This window comes from Ostrea edulis, chromosome 4 (genome assembly GCF_947568905.1).
Source record: "Ostrea edulis chromosome 4, xbOstEdul1.1, whole genome shotgun sequence".
Taxonomy (NCBI): Eukaryota; Metazoa; Mollusca; class Bivalvia; order Ostreida; family Ostreidae; genus Ostrea; species Ostrea edulis.
The window spans coordinates 43971750-43995687 of record NC_079167.1 but is presented as its reverse complement, the minus strand read 5'-3'; the positions used below and the strand labels follow the sequence as shown (position 1 = coordinate 43995687).

Here is a 23938-nt window from a genome sequence, read left to right as displayed (position 1 = left end):
TTTTTAATAAAAACAAATGTCTTCCCAACTTTACAAATTGAACGTGCTCCAAGTGAAGTCTCATACCCGTAATGCACAGTATAACGAGAAAACTTACAGCTGTAACAAAGACATTATGAACTGCACTTTGTGCGTACAGGAAGATTTAATGACCAATGTCATAATAATATGCCTTGTTGAATAATCATGATTGTATATAAAAAGTGTTTCAAATTTATGCAGTATTCCATGAGTAGGAGAAGCATTCACAAATTGTTTTACATTCACCGTTCCTTTTGCATCCACCATAACTCATAGAAAAATAATTGGATCATCTCCGACCCCCGGGAGCCATGATTTGAACAAACTTGAGTCTGCACTATGTCATAAAGGTTCTATGTAAATTTCAACTTTTCTGGCACAGTGGTTTTTGAGAAGAAAATTTTTAAAGATTAATTATCTTACATTAACACATATGAAAAACGGTTTCCCCTATTGTGGACATACCTGACCCCCGGATATCATGATTTGAACAAACTTGAAACTGCACTATGACATAAAGGTTCCATGTATATTTCAACTTTTTTGGCACAGTGGTTCTTGAGAAGAAGATTTTTAAAAATTTATCATATATTTACACATATGAAATACGGTGTCCCTTATTGTGGCAAAACATGACACCCCGGGTGCCATGATTTCAACAAACTTGAATTTGAACTATGTCAGGAAACTTCGATGTAAATTTGAACTCTTCTGGCTCAATGGTTCTTGAGAAGAAGATTTTTCCTATATAAATACATATAAAATGTGGTTTCCCCTATTGTGGCCCCACCCGACCCCCAGAGGCCATGATATGAACAAACTTGAATCTGCATTATGTCAGGAAGCTTCCAGGTAAAGTTGAACTCTTCTGGCTCACTGGTTCTTGAGATGAAGATTTTAAAAGATTGTTCCTATATAAACACATATAAAATATGGTTTCCCCTATTGTGGCCCCACCCGACCCCTGGGGGCCATGATATGAACAAACTTGAATCTGCATTATGTCAGAAAGCTTCCATGTAAATTTGAACTCTTCTGGCTCAATGGTTCTGAGAAGAAGATTTTTTAAAGATTTTTCCTATATAAACACATATGAAATATGATTTCACTTAGTGTGGCCCCACCCGACCCCTGGGGGCTATGATATGAACAAATCTAAATCTGCACTATGTCATAAAGCTTTCATGTAAATTTGAACTCTTCTGGCTCAATGGTTCTTGAGAAGAAGATTTCAAAAGATTTTTCCTATATAAACACATATAAAATATGGTTTCCCCTAGTGTGGCCCCACCCGACACCATGGGGCCATGATATGAACAAACTTGAATCTGCATTATGTCAGGAAGCTTCCATGTAATTTGAACTCTTCTGGCTCAATGGTTCTTGAGAAGAAGATTTTAAAAGATTTTTCCTATATAAATACATATAAAATATGGTTTCCCCTATTGTGGCGCCATCCGACCCCTGGGGGCCATGATATGAACAAACTTGAATCTCCATTATGTCAGCAAACTTCCACGTAAATTTCAACTATACTGGTACAGTGGTTCATGAGAAGAAGATTTTTAAATGACCCCGCCCTATTTTTACACTTTTGTGATTATCTCCCCTTTAAAGATAACCTGGCCCTTAATTTGAACAATTTTGAATTCCCTTCAACTAAGGATGATTTGCATTAAGTTTGAATGAAATTGGCTTACTGGTTCTGGAGAAGAAGATTTTTAAAAAATTTCAGTGTATTTTTACTGATTTGCTATTATCTCCCCTTGGATAAGGGGGTTGACCCTCATTTGTACAATTTTGAATCCCCTTCACCCAAGAATTATTTGTGCCAACATTGGTTAAAATTGGTCCTGTGGTTTTGGAGAAGAAGTTGAAGATGTAAATGTTTAACAGACAGACAGACAGACAGACGACGGACAAAAAGCGATCAGAAAAGCTCACTTGAGCTTTCAGCTTAGGTGAGCTAAAAACTATCCACACGTGGGAGACAGTCAGTCCCTACAAAAATTGCCCACACGTGGGGGGGGGGGGGTCAGTATCTACAAAAACTACCCACATGTGGGGGACAGTCAGTCCCTACAAAAACTTCCCACACATCGGGAAGGGTCAGTCTCTACACAAACTTCCCACACGTGGGGGAGGGTCAGTCTCTACATCGTCACGTTTCTGTACCCGTGCATCGATCTCGTGTAACGAAGCCGATTGTTTTGTTGAAGGTCAAATATATTATATATTAAACCCATATTTATTTTTCTTGTGGGAGTGTGATATGGATCACTATTCTAATAACCTATTGATTAATCGTTAGATATTGGAGAATAATAATGGACGCGGCATTTCTTTGATCTCTGCAATAACCGTGGTCGCCAGCAGTGTTTATACAATGTACCCCTATGTCTTGCATGTAATCCCGCCTTTTATGCGAATTATCACGTTCTCCAAAGAAGAGACAGATAATGTATCCATCACCTCAAAACGAGACAGTTAATATATATATCATATCATATATCTATCATATCATATAACCTCAAAACGAGACATTTAATATATCTATCATCTTATATAACCTCAAAACGAAACAGTTAATATATCTATCATCTCATATAACCTCAAAACGAGACAGTTAATATATATATCATCTCATATAACCTCAAAACGAGGCAGTTAATAAATCTATCATCTTATATAACCTCAAAACGAGACACTTAATATATCTATCATCTCATATAACCTCAAAACGAGACAGTTAATATATCTATCATCTCATATAACCTCAAAACGAATCAATTATTGTAATTCATAATAACATTTGTAATTTAGAATTTATATCTCAAATAGTACCATTTTATGTAACAATTATTTGTGTATGAAATTGACAATCTCAGTAGAAGTTATTGACTACTATATTTCTCACGTCAGATTTTTTTAGTGTATTACCATTTGTCCAGTGGTACAAAATTCGACGTAGATAGGGACTCCATGCCGGAAACTTTTCTGTGGAGTGAATGTTTCCCTGGATAGCGCTGTCCCTCCATGACTTCTTACTGCTGTCTGGATAAAACAACATTAGAAGTGTCTGAAAACAACATTAGAAGTGTTAAGTAGAGATCATTCTCCCATTCATCGCCCCCAAAACCGCCGAACATACAGAAACTGTTAATATGAAATCTTACAGGGTGTTTCATTTTGAACTGTTTGACTACGCACAGAGAGAGATAAGGGGGGGGGTGCCCTTAGCGGATTCTACACACTGATGACGTAAGATAACTAAAAGGAGAAAGCAACCCAAAAATAGTTACGTCATAAATGATAGAATTAATCATAATTTGATAAAGAATTTCATACCATTCTGTTAATATACGGTCTAGATAAGCTTCAGTACTAATATGAAAACGTTAAAAAATTAAATTCCCGTTATCAATAGAGGCTGCCATGATATGGAACTCTTTTGTATTCAAGACCACAAAAATCAATCATTTTGACATCACACCGTCTGTTCCAGTTTTGATGAGAATCTCAAATCATGTGGTAGATTTTACGAATAAATAGGTTGATGCCTTCCTGTCAAGTAGTTAATTACACAAATGCGAAGGGGAGATGTGAACAACTTTTTTTTCGAAATTCCTGACCCAACTAAATCATCTGAAAAGAAAGAAAAACTATGTAAACTGTGGATCCATCATTTGCGTAATGACAAGTTGGGGTTTGAGACATTTGTATGAAGAAATATGTATCGTGTGTCTAGTCTGCGACTCCACTGAACGTCTTCTTTTCTTAATTTCTTCTTGCGAAAGAACGAGCCCAAATATATACGGCTCCAAACTTAACTGTTCGTGAATTGTCATGTTTACAGTGCTGCTGATGAAATAAACCCGAACCGATGGTGTGACGTCATAAATTAAACTTCAATGGCCGCTTTCTTAACGGCTGGTAATTTAAAATGTATGATAGATTGATATTGATTTAATCGTTAAGCAAGGATTTTTTGGGGGTTAAAGACTGTCATTTACGATATCAGTAAGTAAAGCTTTATTCATAAAAGCATCAATGTGGTTAGGGTTACCTTTCCCTTTAAAAACTATTGTATTGTTTTCATTTCGTTTTCACAAGAGATGGTGTTGCTTACTTGCATGAGAACAGTGCCATACGATTTATGCTACTTTAAGAGTTTGAGACACTTGTCAGAGGTTTGCAGACTTTGAATGTTTTGTTTAGACTGTTTACTCACTGGAACAGATTAAAACATACCAGTGGAATCACAAGGATATGTTTGACTTCCGTTTTCTAGTTTTCTGATGCATTCATCGAAGTTATCCTCTGTAAGATATAAATACACAAAATGTAGTTATAGATGAGTAAATCAAAATTATCAGACGTCTTTACATTGAATGTAGATCTTGAAAAAAAAGAAAACGCATGACATCTACTTTAGAATACAGCATAAAGAACCTGTTTACCTTCATTGTCAGGAACACACACAAAAACAGGAAAATTAACAACCCCCATAGGCCCATGAACCAAATCGTTCTCTCGAGTCGCATTGGCCTTGCAATTGTCCAGCTGTTGTGATTTTAAAGCTTTTTCAATCTTTATTTCCATGAAAAATTTTGACCCCGATATTGTAGTCCCAACCCAGGCCTCAAAATAAGGGTCACAACATAATTGAAATTGAATTCACACAACATGAGGATGCATTAATACCGATATTACTAACACGACTCTGCTGGTTTGGGGGAAAGACTTTTTCAAAGATTTTCTTTATTGCATACATGCAATATGTTAAATTTGATCCACCCTCAAACCAAGGCTCATGATACGAATTCTTTAAAACAAAAAACAAAACAAAAAAAGTACCGAACTTAGGAATTGTTTTTATTTTCATATGATTTAGTGTGGCTCTCCAACCTTGTAAAGAATTTCTTTTACTTAATTCCCTGTATATTCCTGTGTAAAACTTTGATCCCCTATTGTGGCCCAAACCTAAGGGATGCTTACGTATTGTAATGACTGATCATGACCCTCCTGGTATTCAGATGAAGATTTTTAGAGATGTTTCCCTATACATGTATGTTCAAAAGTGTAGTGACTCCACCCTACTTCCAGGGACCACAATTCGAATAAATTTGAATCTACACTGTCTGGGGATGCTTGCATATTATTTTTTTAAATACCTATTAATGACTAAGCATCGTGCTAATGTTCTTAAAGAAGACTTGAAATGATTTATCCTAAATATGCTCATGTAAAACTTTAATCTCCTAATATAACACCACCGTACCTCTTAGGGCCATGATTTGAACAAACTTAAATCTACACTATGTCAGGAAGTTATCGCGTAAATTTCAACTTTTTTGGTCCATTGGTTCTTTTAAATGACCATCTATTTTTGCCTTTTCTTGATTATCTCTCAGTCAAAGGGAGCATGACCCTTTGTTTTAACATTTAAATATCCTTCACCCAAGTATGATTTTTGCCAAGTTTGATTCAAATTGATCCGGTGGTTCTGGAGAAGAAGATGAAAATGTGAAAAGCTTACGGACAGACAGACAGACGGATGGACAACAGACAAAATGTGATCAGAAAAGTTCCTTTGGGGTTTCAGTTCAGGTGAATTAAAAAGAGACACTACAATATGGAGCAGCATCAAAACAGTTTTCTTGAATTTCAGGGCAATTTTCAATAAAATTTGATTCAGAAACTTCAAAACGGAAAACCTTATTGTATACGAGGAAATTTTATCTACTTAAACATTTTTGTTTCTGTGTATAAATAAGATTTTTATAATTATTTTTCACAATGGATTTTTTTGAAGATATGTGGTTGATCGGCATTGTAAATCCAGAACGAGGGCGATCCAACACATCCGGGATATTACCGTCGAATTTATTTGCTTAGTTACTTAGGAAAGCTCTTCACTTGCAATCAGCTGGAGCCTTACATGTACGTCACAGAGGTCAATCTCATTAATAAAAACCAGGCAAGATTTACAAAAAATAGGCAACGTTTGATCTCAATTTGACTTTACAATTTCTTTCAAAAAGTGAAAACAACCGAACAGTGATCAATCTCATAAATCCCATACAGATTGCAGTTAAAGCAGGCAACGTCAGCCATTGTACGGCCATTGTGCAGAAAGACTTTTGATCCGAGACTGCATTCTGAGTACATTTAGATATACATTACGTAAGTACTAATATAGTACTAATAATTGTATTTAGTGTCAATATACTACAAATATTATATTATGCATTAAGTGCTCAACATTCTATGAAATTTTGTCATAATGATTGAATAATTCCGAGCTTTCTGATTGGCTGAGGTCCACCTCCATGTGACTTTGAGGAGAATATATCAATTGATTATCCAACATTAGACAAAAAAATGAATTAGGAATTTACTCAAATTTCTACGATTTTTTACAACTCACCTTATGAAAATAAACGTCCCTGGTCACTTTAAAATATATCTAGCACTCTAGCTGTGAACAAAGATGTCCGACCAGGTATCGTTATGTAAGCTCTAGTAGCCGATTCGACGTTTTAAATTATTGAATTATATGACAGAACAATTATTGACATTTCCTCAGTCAATACGATTCTTTAACTACCCTCAAAGTATAATGTACTTTTCATGTAGCAAAAACATCATATTGACCGAGGAAATACCAATAATCATATCATATTCCAGTCAAATTTGTTGTTATATCAATCTAACACAGATTTCATGTTGCCTTATTTTTTGCCCGAATATGATAAAAATTGGGGGGGGGGGGAAATTAAATGAATATTATTTTTTCAAAGATTTTTTATGAAATGGTTAACATTACCTAATGATTTGTCAGAAAGATTCACTTTTCTATAAACAGCAAATCCATAATGTGTCTGATAGTTGTCTTTATACGGTGTTCCGTAGATGTCATATTTGAAATCCGTTGAACCTTCCAGTGTACAACTATTGTTGTTTAACCTTCCATAGTAGGACTCCAGATTCTCGTGACAAATACAGTGGGTTTTCTACATGAAAAGTACATAAAGTTAGATTGACATTCCAACTATTAATATCAAGAGCAGAGTTCTTAGTTGCCGGTCTCAAGGTGTCGACCGCGTTTCTTGTTATCATTACAGTATTATTATTATTATTACCATCATCATCATCATCATTATCATTATCATTCTTTTCTTAAACACTTTTGCTCATTTGAATATTGTGTTGTGTATAGTATTATTCGCCCTGGGTTGACCTCGAGTGTTCCAAAGTCTCATGTTTATTTTCTTTGCATTAAAATTGACATCTGTGACCTGGATTGTTTTAGAGCATGCTGTTTTAGTAGTAAGATTACGTAATGGTTGCATCATGGTCTTTCAAGATTGTACTAGAAAATCGATTGCTATTATATATGAAAGGTGAAGATAACGAACAGTGATCAATCTCAGAACTCCTAAAATCAATAGAAAATATATAATTGGGCAAACACGGACCCCTGGACACACCAGAGGTGGGATCAGGTGCCTAGGTGGAGTAAGCATCCCCTGTCGACCGGTCACACCCGCCGTGAACCCTATATCCTGATCAGGTAAACAGAGTTATCCGTAGTCAAAATCAGTATGCCAAGAACGGTCTAACAATCGACATGAAACACGTCAGAAAGCACTCTTCTGATTAAAAAAGCTCTGGTTAGACACTTTTCAATTCATACTGGGAACTACGATTTTGGGTTATTATTTTTGTGTGTTTGGATTTATTATTCAAGTACCGTAAGTTTAGTATTTTGCTATTGTTACAATTATCTTTCAATTATTAATTGTAAATAAATCTTGTTAATTGTTTAATTGTCTTTTGTTAGCAAATTCTGCTGCGCTATATTAAGGGTTTATTCTAACCCAAAGCAATTGTTTAATGGCCAGTTTGAGATTTTTTCTTTCTCTCATATAGAAAAGTCGCCAGCATTAAGCGAAGTGGTACATATTTTCACCTACATGTATGCAGCTATAACACGTTCCATGGTAATGCACAAAATGCCAATGACTCTTAACTTGTAACGCCTGACAGTTGGCGTGGGACAATTACTACCTACATGATCAACGTTAAACATCTTACATTTGACATGTGTCATGATCGAGAACCGAACTAGGGACCTCCTGGTTGCAAAGCAATAGAGCAACATGCTAAACATTGATCAGTATAATATATCTGGTAGTATAGTATACTCCCAAGTACCCAGCAACAGTACAAGCCCCCAAAGCACCTAGTACAAATCTCACGAAAACAATCCACTGAGCACCTAGTACAGATCTCATGAAAATAATCCACTGAGCACCTAGTACAGATCTCACGAAAACAATCCATTGAGCACCTAGTACAGATCTCACGAAACAATCCACTGAGCACCTAGTACAAATCTCACGAAAACAATCCACTGAGCACCTAGTACAGATCTCTCACGAAAACAATCCACTGAGCACCTAGTACAAATCTCACGAAAACAATCCACTGAGCAACTAGTACAAATCTCACGAAAACAATCCACTGAGCGCCTAGTACAAATCTCACGAAAACAATCCACTGAGCACCTAGTACAGATCTCACGAAAACAATCCACTGAGCACCTAGTACAGATCTCACGAAAACAATCCACTGAGCACCTAGTACAGATCTCACGAAAACAATCCACTGAACACCTAGTACAAATCTCACGAAAACAATCCACTGAGCACCTAGTACATATCTCACGAAAACAATCCACTGAGCACCTAGTACATATCTCACGAAAACAATCCACTGAGCACCTAGTACAGATCTCACGAAACAATCCACTGAACACCTAGTACAGATCTCACGAAAACAATCCACTGAGCACCTAGTACAGATCTCACGAAAACAATCCACTGAGCACCTAGTACAGATCTCACGAAACCAACCGGGGAAACAACGAAATAGATAATTACCAGTCATTTCCTCGGAACAATTTCCTAAGCATTACCATTATATAAATAGTAATCCCTGTAAATACGATAAAATTATCCTGAACATTACCATAGCAATCCTTGTAAATACGATAGAATTATCATGAACATTACCATAGCAATCCTTGTAAATACGATAAAATTATCCTGAACATTACCAAAGTAATCCTTGTAAATACGATAAAATTATCCTGAACATTACCATAGTAATCCTTGTAAATACGATAAAATTATCCTGAACATTACCATAGCAATCCTTGTAAATACGATAAAATTATCATGAACATTACCATAGCAATCCTTGTAAATACGATAAAATTATCATGAACATTACCATAGTAATCCTTGTAAATACGATAAAATTATCATGAACATTACCATAGCAATCCTTGTAAATACGATAAAATTATCATGAACATTACCATAGCAATCCCTGTAAATACGATAAAATTATCCTGAACATTACCATAGCAATCCCTGTAAATACGATAGAATTATCATGAACATTACCATAGCAATCCTTGTAAATACGATAAAATTATCCTGAACATTACCATAGTAATCCTTGTAAATACGATAAAATTATCCTGAACATTACCATAGTAATCCTTGTAAATACGATAAAATTATCCTGAACATTACCATAGCAATCCTTGTAAATACGATAAAATTATCCTGAACATTACCATAGCAATCCTTGTAAATACGATAAAATTATCATGAACATTACCATAGCAATCCTTGTAAATACGATAAAATTATCCTGAACATTACCATAGTAATCCTTGTAAATACGATAAAATTATCATGAACATTACCATAGTAATCCTTGTAAATACGATAAAATTATCATGAACATTACCATAGCAATCCTTGTAAATACGATAAAATTATCCTGAACATTACCATAGCAATCCCTGTAAATACGATAAAATTATCCTGAACATTACCATAGCAATCCTTGTAAATACGATAAAATTATCATGAACATTACCATAGCAATCCTTGTAAATACGGTAAAATTATCATGAACATTACCATAGCAATCCTTGTAAATATGATAAAATTATCCTGAACATAACCATAGTAATCCTTGTAAATACGATAAAATTATCATGAACATTACCATAGTAATCCTTGTAATACGATAAAATTATCATGAACATTACCATAGTAATCCTTGTAAATACGATAAAATATCCTGAATGTTAACATAGTAACCACTATAAATATGATAAAATGATCATGAACATTACCATAGTAACCACTGTAAATACATTAAAACTGTCATAACCATAGTGATTACCGTAATAACATTAAATAGAACTTCTAGAAATGACTGAGTACATACGTTTATCCCAAACTCGTCAAGTGGACAGGACTGGTAACATTCAGCAACATGACCGATTGTTGTTCGGTTGTTTAAACGTGACAAGCGTGTTGTTTGTGTGTAATGATAAACAAAACAACCTGTTATGAAAAAAGTACAAACCTTATTTTGTAAAATAAATTATTCCGATTTTTAAACAGATATAAAAAATATCAGTCGGGTTTTACCTAGCAGTTCAAACCATGATGTAAATGTTGCTGTAGCGCCCACCCACAAGAGATCTGCTTGATTGAGCCCTGTCCTCGCCTGTTCCAAGGGTGGATATTTGATGGTTGGAAGTTTGGAAACATCATAGGACGGAAATCGGTTGAACCTCACCAGCGTACAGTTTGCTGATGCATCCTCCCAGGTCCGGGGTATTTGTTCCAAGTACAAATCTGAGATACATGTAGAAACAGGGTCATGTATGGAATAGAATACTTACAGACACATGCATACGTCACAATTTATGTCACTTCGCCTACAGCTGGTGACGTCTGTACATGACTGAAAAATTATCAAGTGGGGCGTAAAACATTGATTTTTAAAATGGACAAACTTAATTTTCTTAGAGATTCAGAATCTCTGAAAGACACAAGTTCACAATTTTTGCTTCCTATTTGGGGCAGCAAAAAATAATCTCTACGTAATTTGCACAATGCTTTACATTCCAGGAGATTTGCTTTGTTACAATTTTCAGTCACGTGATCAGAATAGTCAGTGTACGCAAAGATTGATTGTTTTAATGTTTTCCGCCACATTCAAAAAAATTTCAGTTATATGGTGGCGCCCAGTTTTTACGCAAAGAAATAAAAGTTATGTTGAATGTACTGTATTATAGGTAGACATACATTGTAGAATAAAAGACAGAGAGGCGGGTTTATAGAACAGTAAAAAATTTAACTTTTGATACTAGCTGATGTCAAATGTACATAAATAATGAAAGATTTCCATTTTTAAAATGAAATTCGAAAAGTTAGAAATGGACGAATTTGTGTTGGGGGTTCTACAAAAATAACGTGTTCACTGTGACAATAGTAAAAGGGTATATGACATGATTTTGACTACGGATTACTCCGTTTACTTGATCAAGATATAAGTTGTATTGACAAACTCGATCGTTATAACGACCATAAATTTGGGCTCACGGCGGGTGTGACCAGTTTACAGTGGATGATTACTCCTCGTAGGATTTTGATGTTTTTCAGATTACTTAAATTTCTACTAAAACTACATTTTTCAACAATACATAAGATAAATATTAAACGTTTTAATTTCAAAATATCATTGTACATATTCTCCACTTTCTTTCAATATAACGGGGTTTTTTCTTTTTCTGGTGTGCTAAATTCCTCCTTAACTCGCTTTTATCAAAGGGTGGTTTTTCTTTGCGGACTTAGTAAAAAATAATGTGAATGAAACTCAGCACTCAATCAGCCGAAGACCTAACCGGTTATCGCGGTTGCAAGTTACTGTGAGGTATTCATGATCCATTTTATGTTTGTATAGAGTTGTTGCCCTTTGTTTGTACTCTCCTGTATAGGGAGATTAATAAATCAGCTAGTAAACGTAAATGGCGTGATTTGTACCGTACACCACATGGTGTCAAAAGTGGGATAAAATTCACACCCATCCATCGCCATCCACGGAAATAAAATACAGAGAAGTTAAGGTAGGAATCGAGCATACACCATGGACATGATTAGTTCACCTATCTCACCCAGATTTAACTGGGAGGCCCCGGACCTCGTAGAAGAATGGCGAGCATTTATTCAATACGTGGAATTCTGGACAAAGGGCCCTCTGAGCGCGAAAAATGAACAGGAGCATTGTAACTACTTGATGATTTGGATTGGCGATAAGGGGAGAGACATATATTTTAGGGGTCCGTGTTTAACCAACTCTCTATTTTGTATTGCTTATAGGAGTTATGAGATTGATTACTGTTCGTTATCTTCACCTTTCACTTGGAACCTGTCGGAGAATGACAGTAAGAATTTAATTCTCAGTGATCAAGGAGAAATTCGAGAACCACGTGAAACTGAAATCGAATCGAGCGTATTCAAGATACAAGTTTCTTAGCAGAACACAAAAATTTTTAAAAATTTCTCACAGACCTCAGTTAAAGAATTAGGATCCAACGATATGATACGTGGTGCTATTGTGTTTGGAACCAAAGACCATAAGTACGTGAAAAATGTATAAGTGAGGGGTCAGATTTGACACTAGAGAAAGCTATTCACTTCGCTAGAACGTCTGAACTGTCTAAGCAACAAGTACAGTCCATGTAGGACAAAGCTGTCCGTGGTATCTCAGTGAAAGCGAACAGGGGACAGACATAAAACAGGAAACATGTATCTCTGTAGCACTTTAGAGAACTAATGTTGATAGGGCGCTATATTAATCTTTTACAATTTTTTAAATTACAAATCTTTTAATTACAATCTCATACCAAAAATGAAAGTACAAAGCAGAAAGTGAAAGACTGCAGAAACTGTGGTAAGACTCATTATTACAATGTCCTGCTTATGGGGAAACATGTGGAAAACTAAATCACTTTGCTGTAAAGTGTCGATCAAGCAACAAGCGAACTGGTGCAAGCTCAAAGAAAACTAACAAAGTGAAAACTATGCACGCAGTAGACACGTCTGAGGAAGAATTCTTTATTGGAACTGTGGATGTGGGGTATGGGGGTTATGAGAGAGAAATACTGGTTTGAGACCATTCAAGTGAATGACAGAAGTATTCAGTTTCAATTCGATACAGGATCCAAATGTAATGCGGGTACAGGAAATCAACCGTCCAGAAAATGTGAAGGATTTCCAAACGTTTATGGGCTTTGTACAGTACCTAGGAAAGTTTATGCCTAATCTCTCAGAAGTCGGCAGTCCGGTACGTCAGCTACTGGAGAAAAACACAGCTTGGAGATGGGAACAGGAACAGGAGGAGAGCTTCCAGAAACTGAGACATATGACAACTAGTACACCAATTCTACAATACTACGACCCAAACAAACCAGTATTGCTATCTGTCGATGTTAGTTCCAAATGACTTGGCGCTGTTCTGATTCAGGATGAATAGCCAGTTGCCTACGGATCTCGTGCCTTGACCGAGACGCACCAGCGCTTTTCTGGATAAACGTCACCTTTCTGGAGGGATGGCGCGGATCTGTAGTAGTTACCCCATAAGATATTGTTGGTTATGTGCAGATACCCGATGGGTGTGGTCATAATGACACGAGGGAGTGTATCTGAACATAATCAACAATATTATATGGGGTAAGTGACTTGTACCATAGTTTACTATTACTCATTATATTTTATTATAGCTTTCGGAGCGCGGTCACCTGTTTACAATTTATGATGCCAATTATTATGTCTTTACATTATACTTTGTACACCATATATTTCTATCATAATGACTTTCTATCACCGAAAAATGTATGTTCATTAATTGTTTTTAAAAAGCCGTTTTTAAAGAGCATATAAATGTTTGAACTGTTGGTTTTGATATTTTTATTTAACATTTACGCGTTCTCCGACTTTTAATACCGGTATTGACTAAATTGGCTGGAAAAACATTTACATGTATATACAATAGATTTTTTAAAAATGGTGAAACATAAGAGAGAGAAAAAATTAAGAATTTTAAGACGAGAAACGAAAAAGAAACACCAGTCTGATTCACTCTGTCCGCTAAACAAGTTTTTCTCTCAAACGCGTTCTTATCACGTGACTGGGTCTTTTATAAAACTCTTTATAAATGATATCCGTATTTCTACGTACACGTGTTCCTTGACTTGAGGAGAATATGGAAATAGAAAGTGTTTGGGACGAGACCATTGACGATATTATCTTGTATCAAGGTTTAAGTGAGATTCAGTGCGAATATCTATAATGTATTTGGAGAACTTAGTCTGAGTCAGTTATCCGTGTTTGATATGTGCAATTTTGATCTGGAGGAACTTCATACAGTGGACAGTGATGTGTTTTTGTTTTTGTTTTTTTGGTGGGTTTTTTTTTTTCGAGAATGTGGGCGGGGTTTGAAGAAAAGTGTGGGTTATGTACAGATAGCCCACACTTTTAACAAAAGAAAGCACGCCAAACTATGGTACAAGGATGGATGTCGCCGATCTGGAGGGATCCCACAGATTCACATAGATGTCTCCAATTTCTCTGGATTGATGTCACAATGAGGAATATCGCAATTCTACCTGGGATTCCAATTCATGGATATGACAGTAGGACTGAGTAGTTCAATTCGTGTGATAACCTCAAATATGCATCTATGTCATTATAAAACGGGGAGGAGTGTAGTGGAGTTAGATGTCCGTAAATAGACGGGTCGTGCATAGTGAACCATGACTTTGCGCACGAGCGGGTTTCCCGCACTGAGACACTCGAAGTCAAACCATGCAACTATTTAGACGTATTGTATTTTTAGGTCACCTGAATTCATTCATGTGACCTATTGCTATCTGTTTTTGTCCGTCGTCGTTCGTCGTGCGTCGTGCGTTAACATTTGAACATTTTCAGCTTCTTCTCTGAAACCCCTGAACCAATTTCAACCAATTTTGGCATATAGCATCTGTGGGTGAAGGGGAACAAAAATTGTGAAATTCGTGGTCCCTGCCCCCCTGGGGCCTGAGGGGTGGGGCAAAAACCATCAAAATGAGTGTAATTTTAAAAAATCTTCTTCTTTACTCCTGGACATCAAGAAGCCAAACTGTGGGTATAATTATAATGAGCATTGAGCCCTCTACCAAAATTGTGAAATTCATGGCCCCTGGGGCAGGGGTTCTTGTGTTAGGGTGGGGCTCTATTGGTCATATAGTGAAAATGGCAAAAACCATCAAAATGAGTGTAATTTTAAAAAATCTTCTTCTTTACTCCTGGACATCAAGAAGCCAAACTGTGGGCATAATTATAATGAGCATTGAGCCCTCTACCAAAATTGTGAAATTCATGGCCCCTGGGGCAGGGGTTCTTGTGTTAGGGTGGGGCTCTATTGGTCATATAGTGAAAATGTAGAAATTCTTTGAAAATCTTCTCTGTCTCTGGGTATTAAGTAGACAAACTAATAGCATGGTAATGATGAGCAAGGATGCCTCTTTATACCCCCCGCAACAAGTTGTGGGGGGGGGGGGGGGGGGGTATACTGGAATCGAGTTGTCCGTCTGTAGACGCAATGGTTTCCGGGCTCTAAAGCATTATCCTTTCCACCTACCGTCACCATATCATATATATGGACTACCCATGGGATGAAGATGTTCCCTATCGATTTTGGGGTCAAAAGGTCAAAGGTCAAGCACACTGGACATCGAAGTAGCAATAGGGTTTCCGGGCTCTAAAGTGTTATCCTTTCCACCTACAGTCACCATATCATACATATGGACTACCCATAGGATGAAGATGTTCAATATCGATTTTAGGGTCAAAAGGTCAAAGGTCAAGGGCACTGGACATTGAAGTAGCAATATGGTTTCCGGGCTCTAAAGCGTTATCCTTTCCACCTACAGTCACCATATAAAACATATGGACTACCCATGGGATGAAGATGTTCCCTATCGATTTTGGGGTCAAAAGGTCAAAGGTCAAGCGCACTGGACATTGAAGTAGCAATATGGTTTCCGGGCACTAAAGCGTTATCCTTTCCACCTACAGTCACCATATCATATATATGGACTACTAATGGGATGAAGATGATCCCTATCGATTTTGGGGTCAAAAGGTCAAAGGTCAAGCGCACTGGACATTGAAGTAGCAATATGGTTTCCGGGCTCTAAAGCGTTATCCTTTCCACCTACAGTCACCATATCATATATATATACTACTAATGGGATGAAGATGATCCCTATCGATTTTGGGGTCAAAAGGTCAAAGGTCACGCGCACTGGACATTGAAGTAGCAATATGGTTTCCGGGCTCTAAAGCGTTATCCTTTCCACCTACAGTCACCATATCATACATATGGACTACCCATGGGATGAAGATGTTCCCTATCGACTTTGGGGTCAAAAGGTCAAAGGTCATGCGCACTGGACATCGAAGTAGCAACACTCAGAAAAGAGGTAGTTTATACCTATTACCAACACCCTTTGGGAGATTGGGGTAAGCGGGGGGGTATTCTTAGTGAGCATTGCTCACAGTACCTCTTGTTAAAAATTGTGAAATTCATGGCCCCTGGATCAGGGGTTCTGGTGCTAGGGTGGGGCTCTATAAGTCATATAGTGAAAATGCATTATTTCTTTGAAAATCTTCTTCTCTGTCCTTGGGTATTAAGTAGACAAACCAATAGCATGGTTATGATGAGCAAGGATGTCTCTTTCAAAATTGTGAAATTTATGGCCCCTGGGTCAGGGGTTCTGGTATTAGGGTGGGGCCCTATTGATCATATAGTGAAAATGCATTTTATTTCTTTGAAAATCTTCTCCTCTGCTGCTGGGTATTAAGTAGACAAACAAATAGTATGATAATGATGATCAAGGATGCTTCTTTCAAAACTGAAATGTATGGCCCCTGGGTCAGGGGTTCTGGTGCAAAGGCGGGGCTGACCACATAGCTATTCAATGTTTCTTCCATCCAAAAGTAAAATTCTTATATTTAAACACAAACCTAATTCAAACATTGGAAGGTTGTTACATGATACTCAGGTGACCTATAAGGCCCCTGGGCCTCTTGTTCTATGTATTGCCTGTGTGTCAGTTATGTCCAACATGCCTGTGTTGAACCTCTACCATATGTATGTATGTATGCTTTGCATTAAATATCATGCTACTATTTACTAAATAGTAGTTACATTTCCATATACCCTCGCTTTGTATTTGCTTGCCATTTTAACACAGCAAGAATGTCAACATTCCACACATGTAACTAGAATTTATCAATGAAGTCCCCCATTTTCTATTGTGTTGTGTCACTTCACATTTCATTATATATATATGAGAGAGAGAGAGAGAGAGAGAGAGAGAGAGAGAGAGAGAGAGAGAGAGTCGCCCTATTTACTCTTTCATTATCATTTTGATTTCGATATTTTATATTTGATTATCATTTTTGATTCCGTGCATACGGCTAAATTCGGGTCTAACGTGTACTCAATATATTGAAACAGACCAATGTTCCCCCCACGGCGCTAGAACTATTCTGCAGCAATTTATACAGTAAACGACTTTTGGGGACACCCTGTACAAACAAGGTTCAAATAAAACGCTACTACGGGTAAGTGGCTGTACAATAAACAAACAATGGGACATCTATAAATAAACTGGCCACACCCTTTACCTCCTGCGATCTCCTTGGCAGTGAGGTCTTTCACTTATCCCACTTAATGAAAAATCCCCAAATAATAACTCTCACCTTTACCATTATCTCCACCGACTGAATACTCCTGTTGATACAAAGTCAAAATTAGGAAAAGTGCACGTCCAGGAAGTCCCCCGTGACCCATGGTAGATATAGGGTTTTAAACAGCACTGCTATCACGACTGACTGTAACATGAACACGGAGAAACCCCGAAGTGACGCATCGAGTTCCGCGGACTCATCCAGGTCTAGTTACTGACAAGAAGAGACACTCTAAACACAGTGTTGTAGCAAACTCATAGTGATAATTCTACCATTGTAATAATTATAACATAGTATTAATTCTGACATAGTATTAATTATAACATAGTATTAATTCTAACATTGTGTTAACTATAACTTTGTTAATTATAACATTGTATTAATTCTAACATTGTATTAATTATAACATAGTATTAATTCTAACATTGTGTTAACTATAACTTTGTATTAATTATAACATTGTATTAATTCTAACATAGCATTAATTCTGACATAGTATTAATTTTAACATAGTATTAATTCTAACATTGTATTAATTATGAAAGACAGCTCACCCACAAAAGTGAAATTCACCGACACGTAAAATTTCGCCGAAGGGACATTCTCACTGACAAGAGTGAGGAGAAACTCACCGACATTAGAAATACTTCAGTTAAGCATTTCAGACAATAAAAATGAAAAAATAAAATTTGAAAATTGTCAGCTCAAATCGTGTCCATGCCCCTTTAAATTAGCGTTCTAAATTCAATAATTGAAAAAAGGAAGTATCTGTGAATATTCATGCTGAATTCTCGTTCTCATTCAGCCGTGGATTAGAACTATTATCATTCGTATATGTAAAGGATATAAGCCAAAAACTGTCCATTATGTGAAAGAAAGAACTGGTCGAGGCCCGTTGGGCCGAGATCAGTTCTTTCTCTCACAGAACGGACAGTTTGAGGCTTATATCCTACTTAAAACATCACATCTTTTGTTCTAAGAATGGACAGGCTCAGGTAAACCCACTGACAATGAAAATTAGAAATAAAGCTATTTTTGAATAGTCTGACAATATAACCAGTCTTGAGTTGAGGTTTGTTTCTATTGTTCACTTATTGGACAGTGTCAGGTAAGTAGTCCTGTACTGCAGGTTTTATAGTCACTCACTCTGTAGTACTGAGCCATCTCAACATGCCCTCTGATGGGTAGAACATTTTCATTGTTATGTACATTCAAAATTTAAGGATTTTAATGAAAGTACTGGAAATAATTAACGCTAGTCAAAAGAACCCATTACGCCCATCTTGTGAAATGAAATTATTCATGAAAGCGAAAATAGTAATTCAGAATTAGATATGCTAATAAAGAAAACATAAAAGGCGTTGTGAAGAAGTTTCGGAATATGCCTCTGAATCCAGCGAAATTCAAATACAGTGTGGAAATGTCTTTCAAATTTAAGGTTTGATGCAATATAATAATGGCCAATGGAATTTTTTAAAAAATGTGAATTTTAAAGCAGAGAATTCTACTAATGGGAAATATTGTTTTAAGTGTTTCTGTGATTTTTCCGATATCTGTGTTGATTCTTGTTGGGAATTTAAAATTAAATTTGTATCTGTGTGACAAATGTATTGTTTTTCTCTTATTGTCAGTCTACCTGTAGATGTCTAATAAGTTATTGGGTTTACCTGGCACTGTCCAATAAGTTGACAATTACTGTCCATTATTTTTAAGAACGGACAGTATCTGTCCATTCTTAAAAATAATGGACAGCAATTGTCAACTTATTGGACACCTACAGGTAACCTTTTCACTATAAGTGAACTTTCTTCTATATAAAAGCCTAAAAAGACAAAGGATTGCGTAACAATTTTAAATGTTTTAATAAACAATATTACGTTATATATATTCTGATGCTCTCCGCTTCTTAGAGGATGGCATTTTTATATGTGAAATACCGGAACTTACAATATGAAAAGTTGGGTAAACACGGACCCCTGGACACACCAGAGGTGGGATCAGCTGTCTAGTAGGAGTAAGTACCCCCTGTCGACCAGCCACATCCGCCGTGTACCCTATATCATGATCAGGCTAACGGAGAAATTCGTAGTCAAAATCAGTGTGCAAAAGAACGGCCTAACAATGGGTATGAAACACGTCAAACAGCATTTGACCCAATTACAGGTTGTATTGATGAATTCGATCGTTATAACGATCATAGAATTTGCGAGATGCTGACTTTAAAGACTGTTGAAACCCCTGTACCATCAACTTGTTTGTTAGTAGCCTGTCTCGTTTAAAAACTGATCATTCTTAGTACAAGCTCTTGCGTCAATCATTCATTCATTGTCGTGGACATCTTTTGCGCAGTTTTAGGTCCGAGATGTCAACATTTAAGGCAGTTTGTCTACGAAATAAAGTTTGTGCAGTTCTATATCTTGGGCAGTTTTAGGTCTACGCGATGAAGTTTGTGCAGTTTTAGATCCATGAGATGGAGTTTGTGCAGGTTTTGGTCTTGAGCAGTTTTAAGTCTTAAGCAGTTTTAGGTCTACGAGAGGAAGTTTGAGCAGTTTTTGGTCCATGAGATGAAGTTTGTGCAGTTCTAGGTCTTGAGCAGTTCTAGGTCTACAAGATGAAGTTTGAGCAGTTTTAGGTCTTGAGAAGTGTAGGTCTACGAGAGAAAGTTTGAGCAGTTTTTGGTCCATGAGATGAAGTTTGAGCAGTTTTTGGTCCATGAGATGAAGTTTGTGCAGTTCTAGGTCTTGAGCAGTTCTAGGTCTACAAAATGAAGTTTGTGCAGTTTTTGGTCGATCCATTAGATGAAGTTTGTGCAGTTTTTGGTCTATGAGATGAAGTCTGAGCAGTTTTTTGTCTATGAAATGAAGTTTGTGCAGTTGTTGGTCTTGAGCAGTTTTTGGTCAATGAGATGAAGTTTGAGCAGTTTTTGGTCCATGAGATGGAGTTTGTGCAGTTTTTGGTCCATTAGATGAAGTTTAAGCAGTTTTTGGTCCATTAGATGAAGTTTGAGCAGTTTTTGGTCTATGAAATGAAGTTTGTGCAGTTTTTGGTCCATTAGATGAAGTTTGTGCAGTTCTAGGTCTTGAGCAGTTTTAGATCTATGAGATGAAGTTTCAGCAGTTTTTGGTCTACGAGATGAAGTTTGAGCAGTTTTTTGTCTATGAGATGAAGTTTGTGCAGTTTTAGGTCTTTGAGATGAAGTTTGAGCAGTTTTTGGTCCACGAGATGGAGTTTGTGCAGTTTTAGGTCTTGAGCAGTTTTTGGTCCATGAGATAGAGTTTCTGCAGTTTTAGGTCTACGAGATGAAGTTTGAGCAGTTTTTTGTCTATGAGATGAAGTTTGTGCAGTTTTAGGTCTTTGAGATGAAGTTTGAGCAGTTTTTGGTCCACAAGATGGAGTTTGTGCAGTTTTAGGTCTTGAGCAGTTTTAGGTCCATGAGATAAAGTTTGTACAGTTCTAGGTCCATGAGATGGAGTTTTAAGCAGTGTTAGGTCCATTTTGACAATTTCCCTACATGCTCAGTTGGTCACCAGTAACCAAAGCACCAACTTACCAATATCAAACAAAGCAAACATTGATCCTTTGATTCTATGAGAAAGAAACAGAACTGTTTAATGTATATTTTATTCTTTATATATATACCACGTTTCTGAATATACATTTCAGATCTTAATTTCATTGCAATAAATACTTCAAAAATATACATCAATAAATAATGGAAAAGTACATTGATGATAAATATTTACACAGTGATGGATTTCAGATCTACAACAAACAATTTACAGCTGCTGCCTTCTGAGTAAACACTCAACACAATTTTATAGACGTGCCATAGCGAAATAATAGTCTATCTCATATATTTGGAACAGAATGCTCATGAAAGGTCAATATTTTTCACCCATATTACTGCAAATTAGTCAGTAAATATTTTACGGTGAAAAAGGTCAATTAAAAGCTGACAAAAATGGGGAAGATTGACTGTAGTATACGAAAACCATGTTCTGGCTGGAAGACTGGGTACAAATACAAAAATGTTCATTAAAAATTTCAATGTACAAGAAAAGATTCTAAGCACTGATTTAAAAATGGTCATTTTCTTGTTCTTTATTTGTTCACATACATATATCAGTTTGTGTGGACTACTAGTGAGTCCAGAGATATCCTGTATAGAAATGAAACGTTATTTTGTGTGGACTACTAGTGAGTCCAGAGATATCCTGTATAGAAATGAAACATTATTTTGTGTGAACTACTAGTGAGTCCAGAGATATCCTGTATAGAAATGAAATTTGCATATTAACGCAGTAACACATCACATAGTGCATGTAGAAAGCTTATCGACCGCCACAGGTGGCAGATTGTTAGTTATGCCATATTGCTAGGATTTCAAACAATTGAGAGCAACATAAATAGGAAACATTATTTGCTATATCACATGTACATGTACCATGAAAATAAAACATAATCGTCAAGTTTTGATCATTAAGGCATAATGTTTTCAGGACAACCTGAATGGACGGCTTTTTGTGTAGAACCTAATCACACCCATATCACAGTGAGAGTTGGTATAGTCTCGACAGTTTTGAGATTCACAGGCATAGTGTGGCAAAGTCTAATCGTAAGATATTTCTGGATTTCAACAAAAATGTAGGACATTTTTATTACAAATAAAAAGATTCAACCTGTTAAAACAAGATTCAGAAAATATAAGCAATAATGAATTGGATTTCTTTAGGATATAATCATACTTCCAAATGACTTGCTTTCAGTTATACAACAAAAAACCTGTGGAAAATAAGATTGTACAAGAACAACGTACACAGAAAAAAAAAGACAAATTAAGTTAATAACATGAATATATCTTAACTATGAAGCATCATTAACTCTCTAAGCACTGATTAATCTCAAAGATTTTGTCCATCAACACCCAATTAAGTTTTCTTGAGATCCAAAAATACATGGACACAAAAACATAACAGGTATACATGTATTGTATACATCAAGACCAACTTTTAAACTTAATTCTTTAAAAATTGTTTGTTTTGGTCCAGCACTAAAAATCACATCTGAAAACGAACAACCTTACAGGTTAAAAGGAAACGTGTCGCAAAGTTCTCATATCAAAATCAAGGAGGAGGTAAAAGTTCCAAATACTGCCATTGCTTTTAAAGTTCCAGTAAAAGTGTATTTCAATCTGATGCAGCTGAGGGTTGACCTTTGATCTGGTAACTTTGTCAGATTGTTTCCAAGAGACATGGAGCTTGTACACTTGTTTCCATGGAAATGGTTGCATTGAAGTCTGTACCATTTACCTACAAATTTACAAATATTCAGATAACATGTCATTCAGCAGGTGTACCATATTGAGAGATTCGAGAATAATTGAAGAGAAAGAAATACATGCATAATCAAAAACTGTATTAAAAAACACGACCACTCAAGCATATATTAAATGATAATCAGTCATGCTTCACTGAAATTAAACAACACCATTCTTCATTCTCAAGGATTAATAAGTGTAAAAAATACATGTGCAATCATAAATACAGTTCATCCAGTATTAAAGTTCAACCAATGAAGAGCGGACATTAAGGAAATCAAAATGAATTCAAAATGAAATTACAAAATTGTTTCCATAGCTTCAGTGCTGCTCTTACGCAGTGGCAAAAAATACCGATTTTCGAAACTGTTATCCAACTGAAAATTACAACAGCACCTGGATTAAACTTGCATCATCTAATTAAAAACTCACATCATCTAATAAAAAACTCACATCATCTAATTAAAAAGTAATTTCTAATGGAATAAGGTTAATCAATTTTTCAATTAAGTTTGATTACTGTTTTCAAACACATGTGCTGATGTTACAGAAAAAATGCTCACATATTGAAAACCATGTTCCTACACTTAATACTATACAATAAGTAGAAATATTCTCAATGAAGCAGAGTTTATAACGGAGCTCCTTCAACATGCAGGCACTTGTAATCAGGTCAATGAGCTCAGAGAAAGAGTGGATTTAGGGATATGTAATCAGGTCAATGAGCTCAGAGAAAGAGTGGATTTAGGGATATGTAATCAGGTCAATGAGCTCAGAGAAAGAGTGGATTTAGGGATATGTAATCAGGTCAATGAGCTCAGAGAAAGAGTGGATTTAGGGATATGTAATCAGGTCAATGAGCTCAGAGAAAGAGTGGATTTAGGGATATGTAATCAGGTCAATGAGCTCAGAGAAAGGGTGG

General features: G+C 36.2%; 2 protein-coding genes across 12 annotated transcripts in view; both read right to left on the bottom strand.

Moving 5' to 3' along the window:
• LOC125668107 (uncharacterized) overlaps window positions 1–17907 on the bottom strand; it is a 40772-nt gene extending 22865 nt beyond the window's left edge. The window contains exons 1-6 of one of the 4 annotated variants that reach the window (XM_048901888.2): window positions 17712–17907; window positions 10545–10754; window positions 10339–10457; window positions 6851–7037; window positions 4273–4341; window positions 2962–3075 (exon numbers count right to left, since the gene is read on the bottom strand). In XM_048901888.2, the coding sequence (XP_048757845.2) occupies window positions 2962–3075; window positions 4273–4341; window positions 6851–7037; window positions 10339–10457; window positions 10545–10754; window positions 17712–17802 (790 nt within the window). In that variant the 5' untranslated portion in view covers window positions 17803–17907. The remainder of the gene's footprint in view (window positions 1–2961; window positions 3076–4272; window positions 4342–6850; window positions 7038–10338; window positions 10458–10544; window positions 10755–17711) is intronic. The other 3 variants (XM_048901891.2, XM_048901889.2, XM_048901890.2) reach the window with 3 other exon arrangements.
• A 3397-nt stretch (window positions 17908–21304) lies between these two features.
• LOC125672077 (uncharacterized) overlaps window positions 21305–23938 on the bottom strand; it is a 48226-nt gene continuing 45592 nt past the window's right edge. For 4 of the 8 annotated variants that reach the window (XM_048908168.2, XM_048908171.2, XM_048908175.2 and 1 more), the window contains one exon: window positions 21305–23008. In XM_048908168.2, the coding sequence (XP_048764125.2) occupies window positions 22931–23008 (78 nt within the window). In that variant the 3' untranslated portion in view covers window positions 21305–22930. Of the gene's footprint in view, window positions 23009–23315; window positions 23394–23938 lie in introns of those variants that run through there. The other 4 variants (XM_048908169.2, XM_048908172.2, XR_007368845.2 and 1 more) reach the window with 3 other exon arrangements.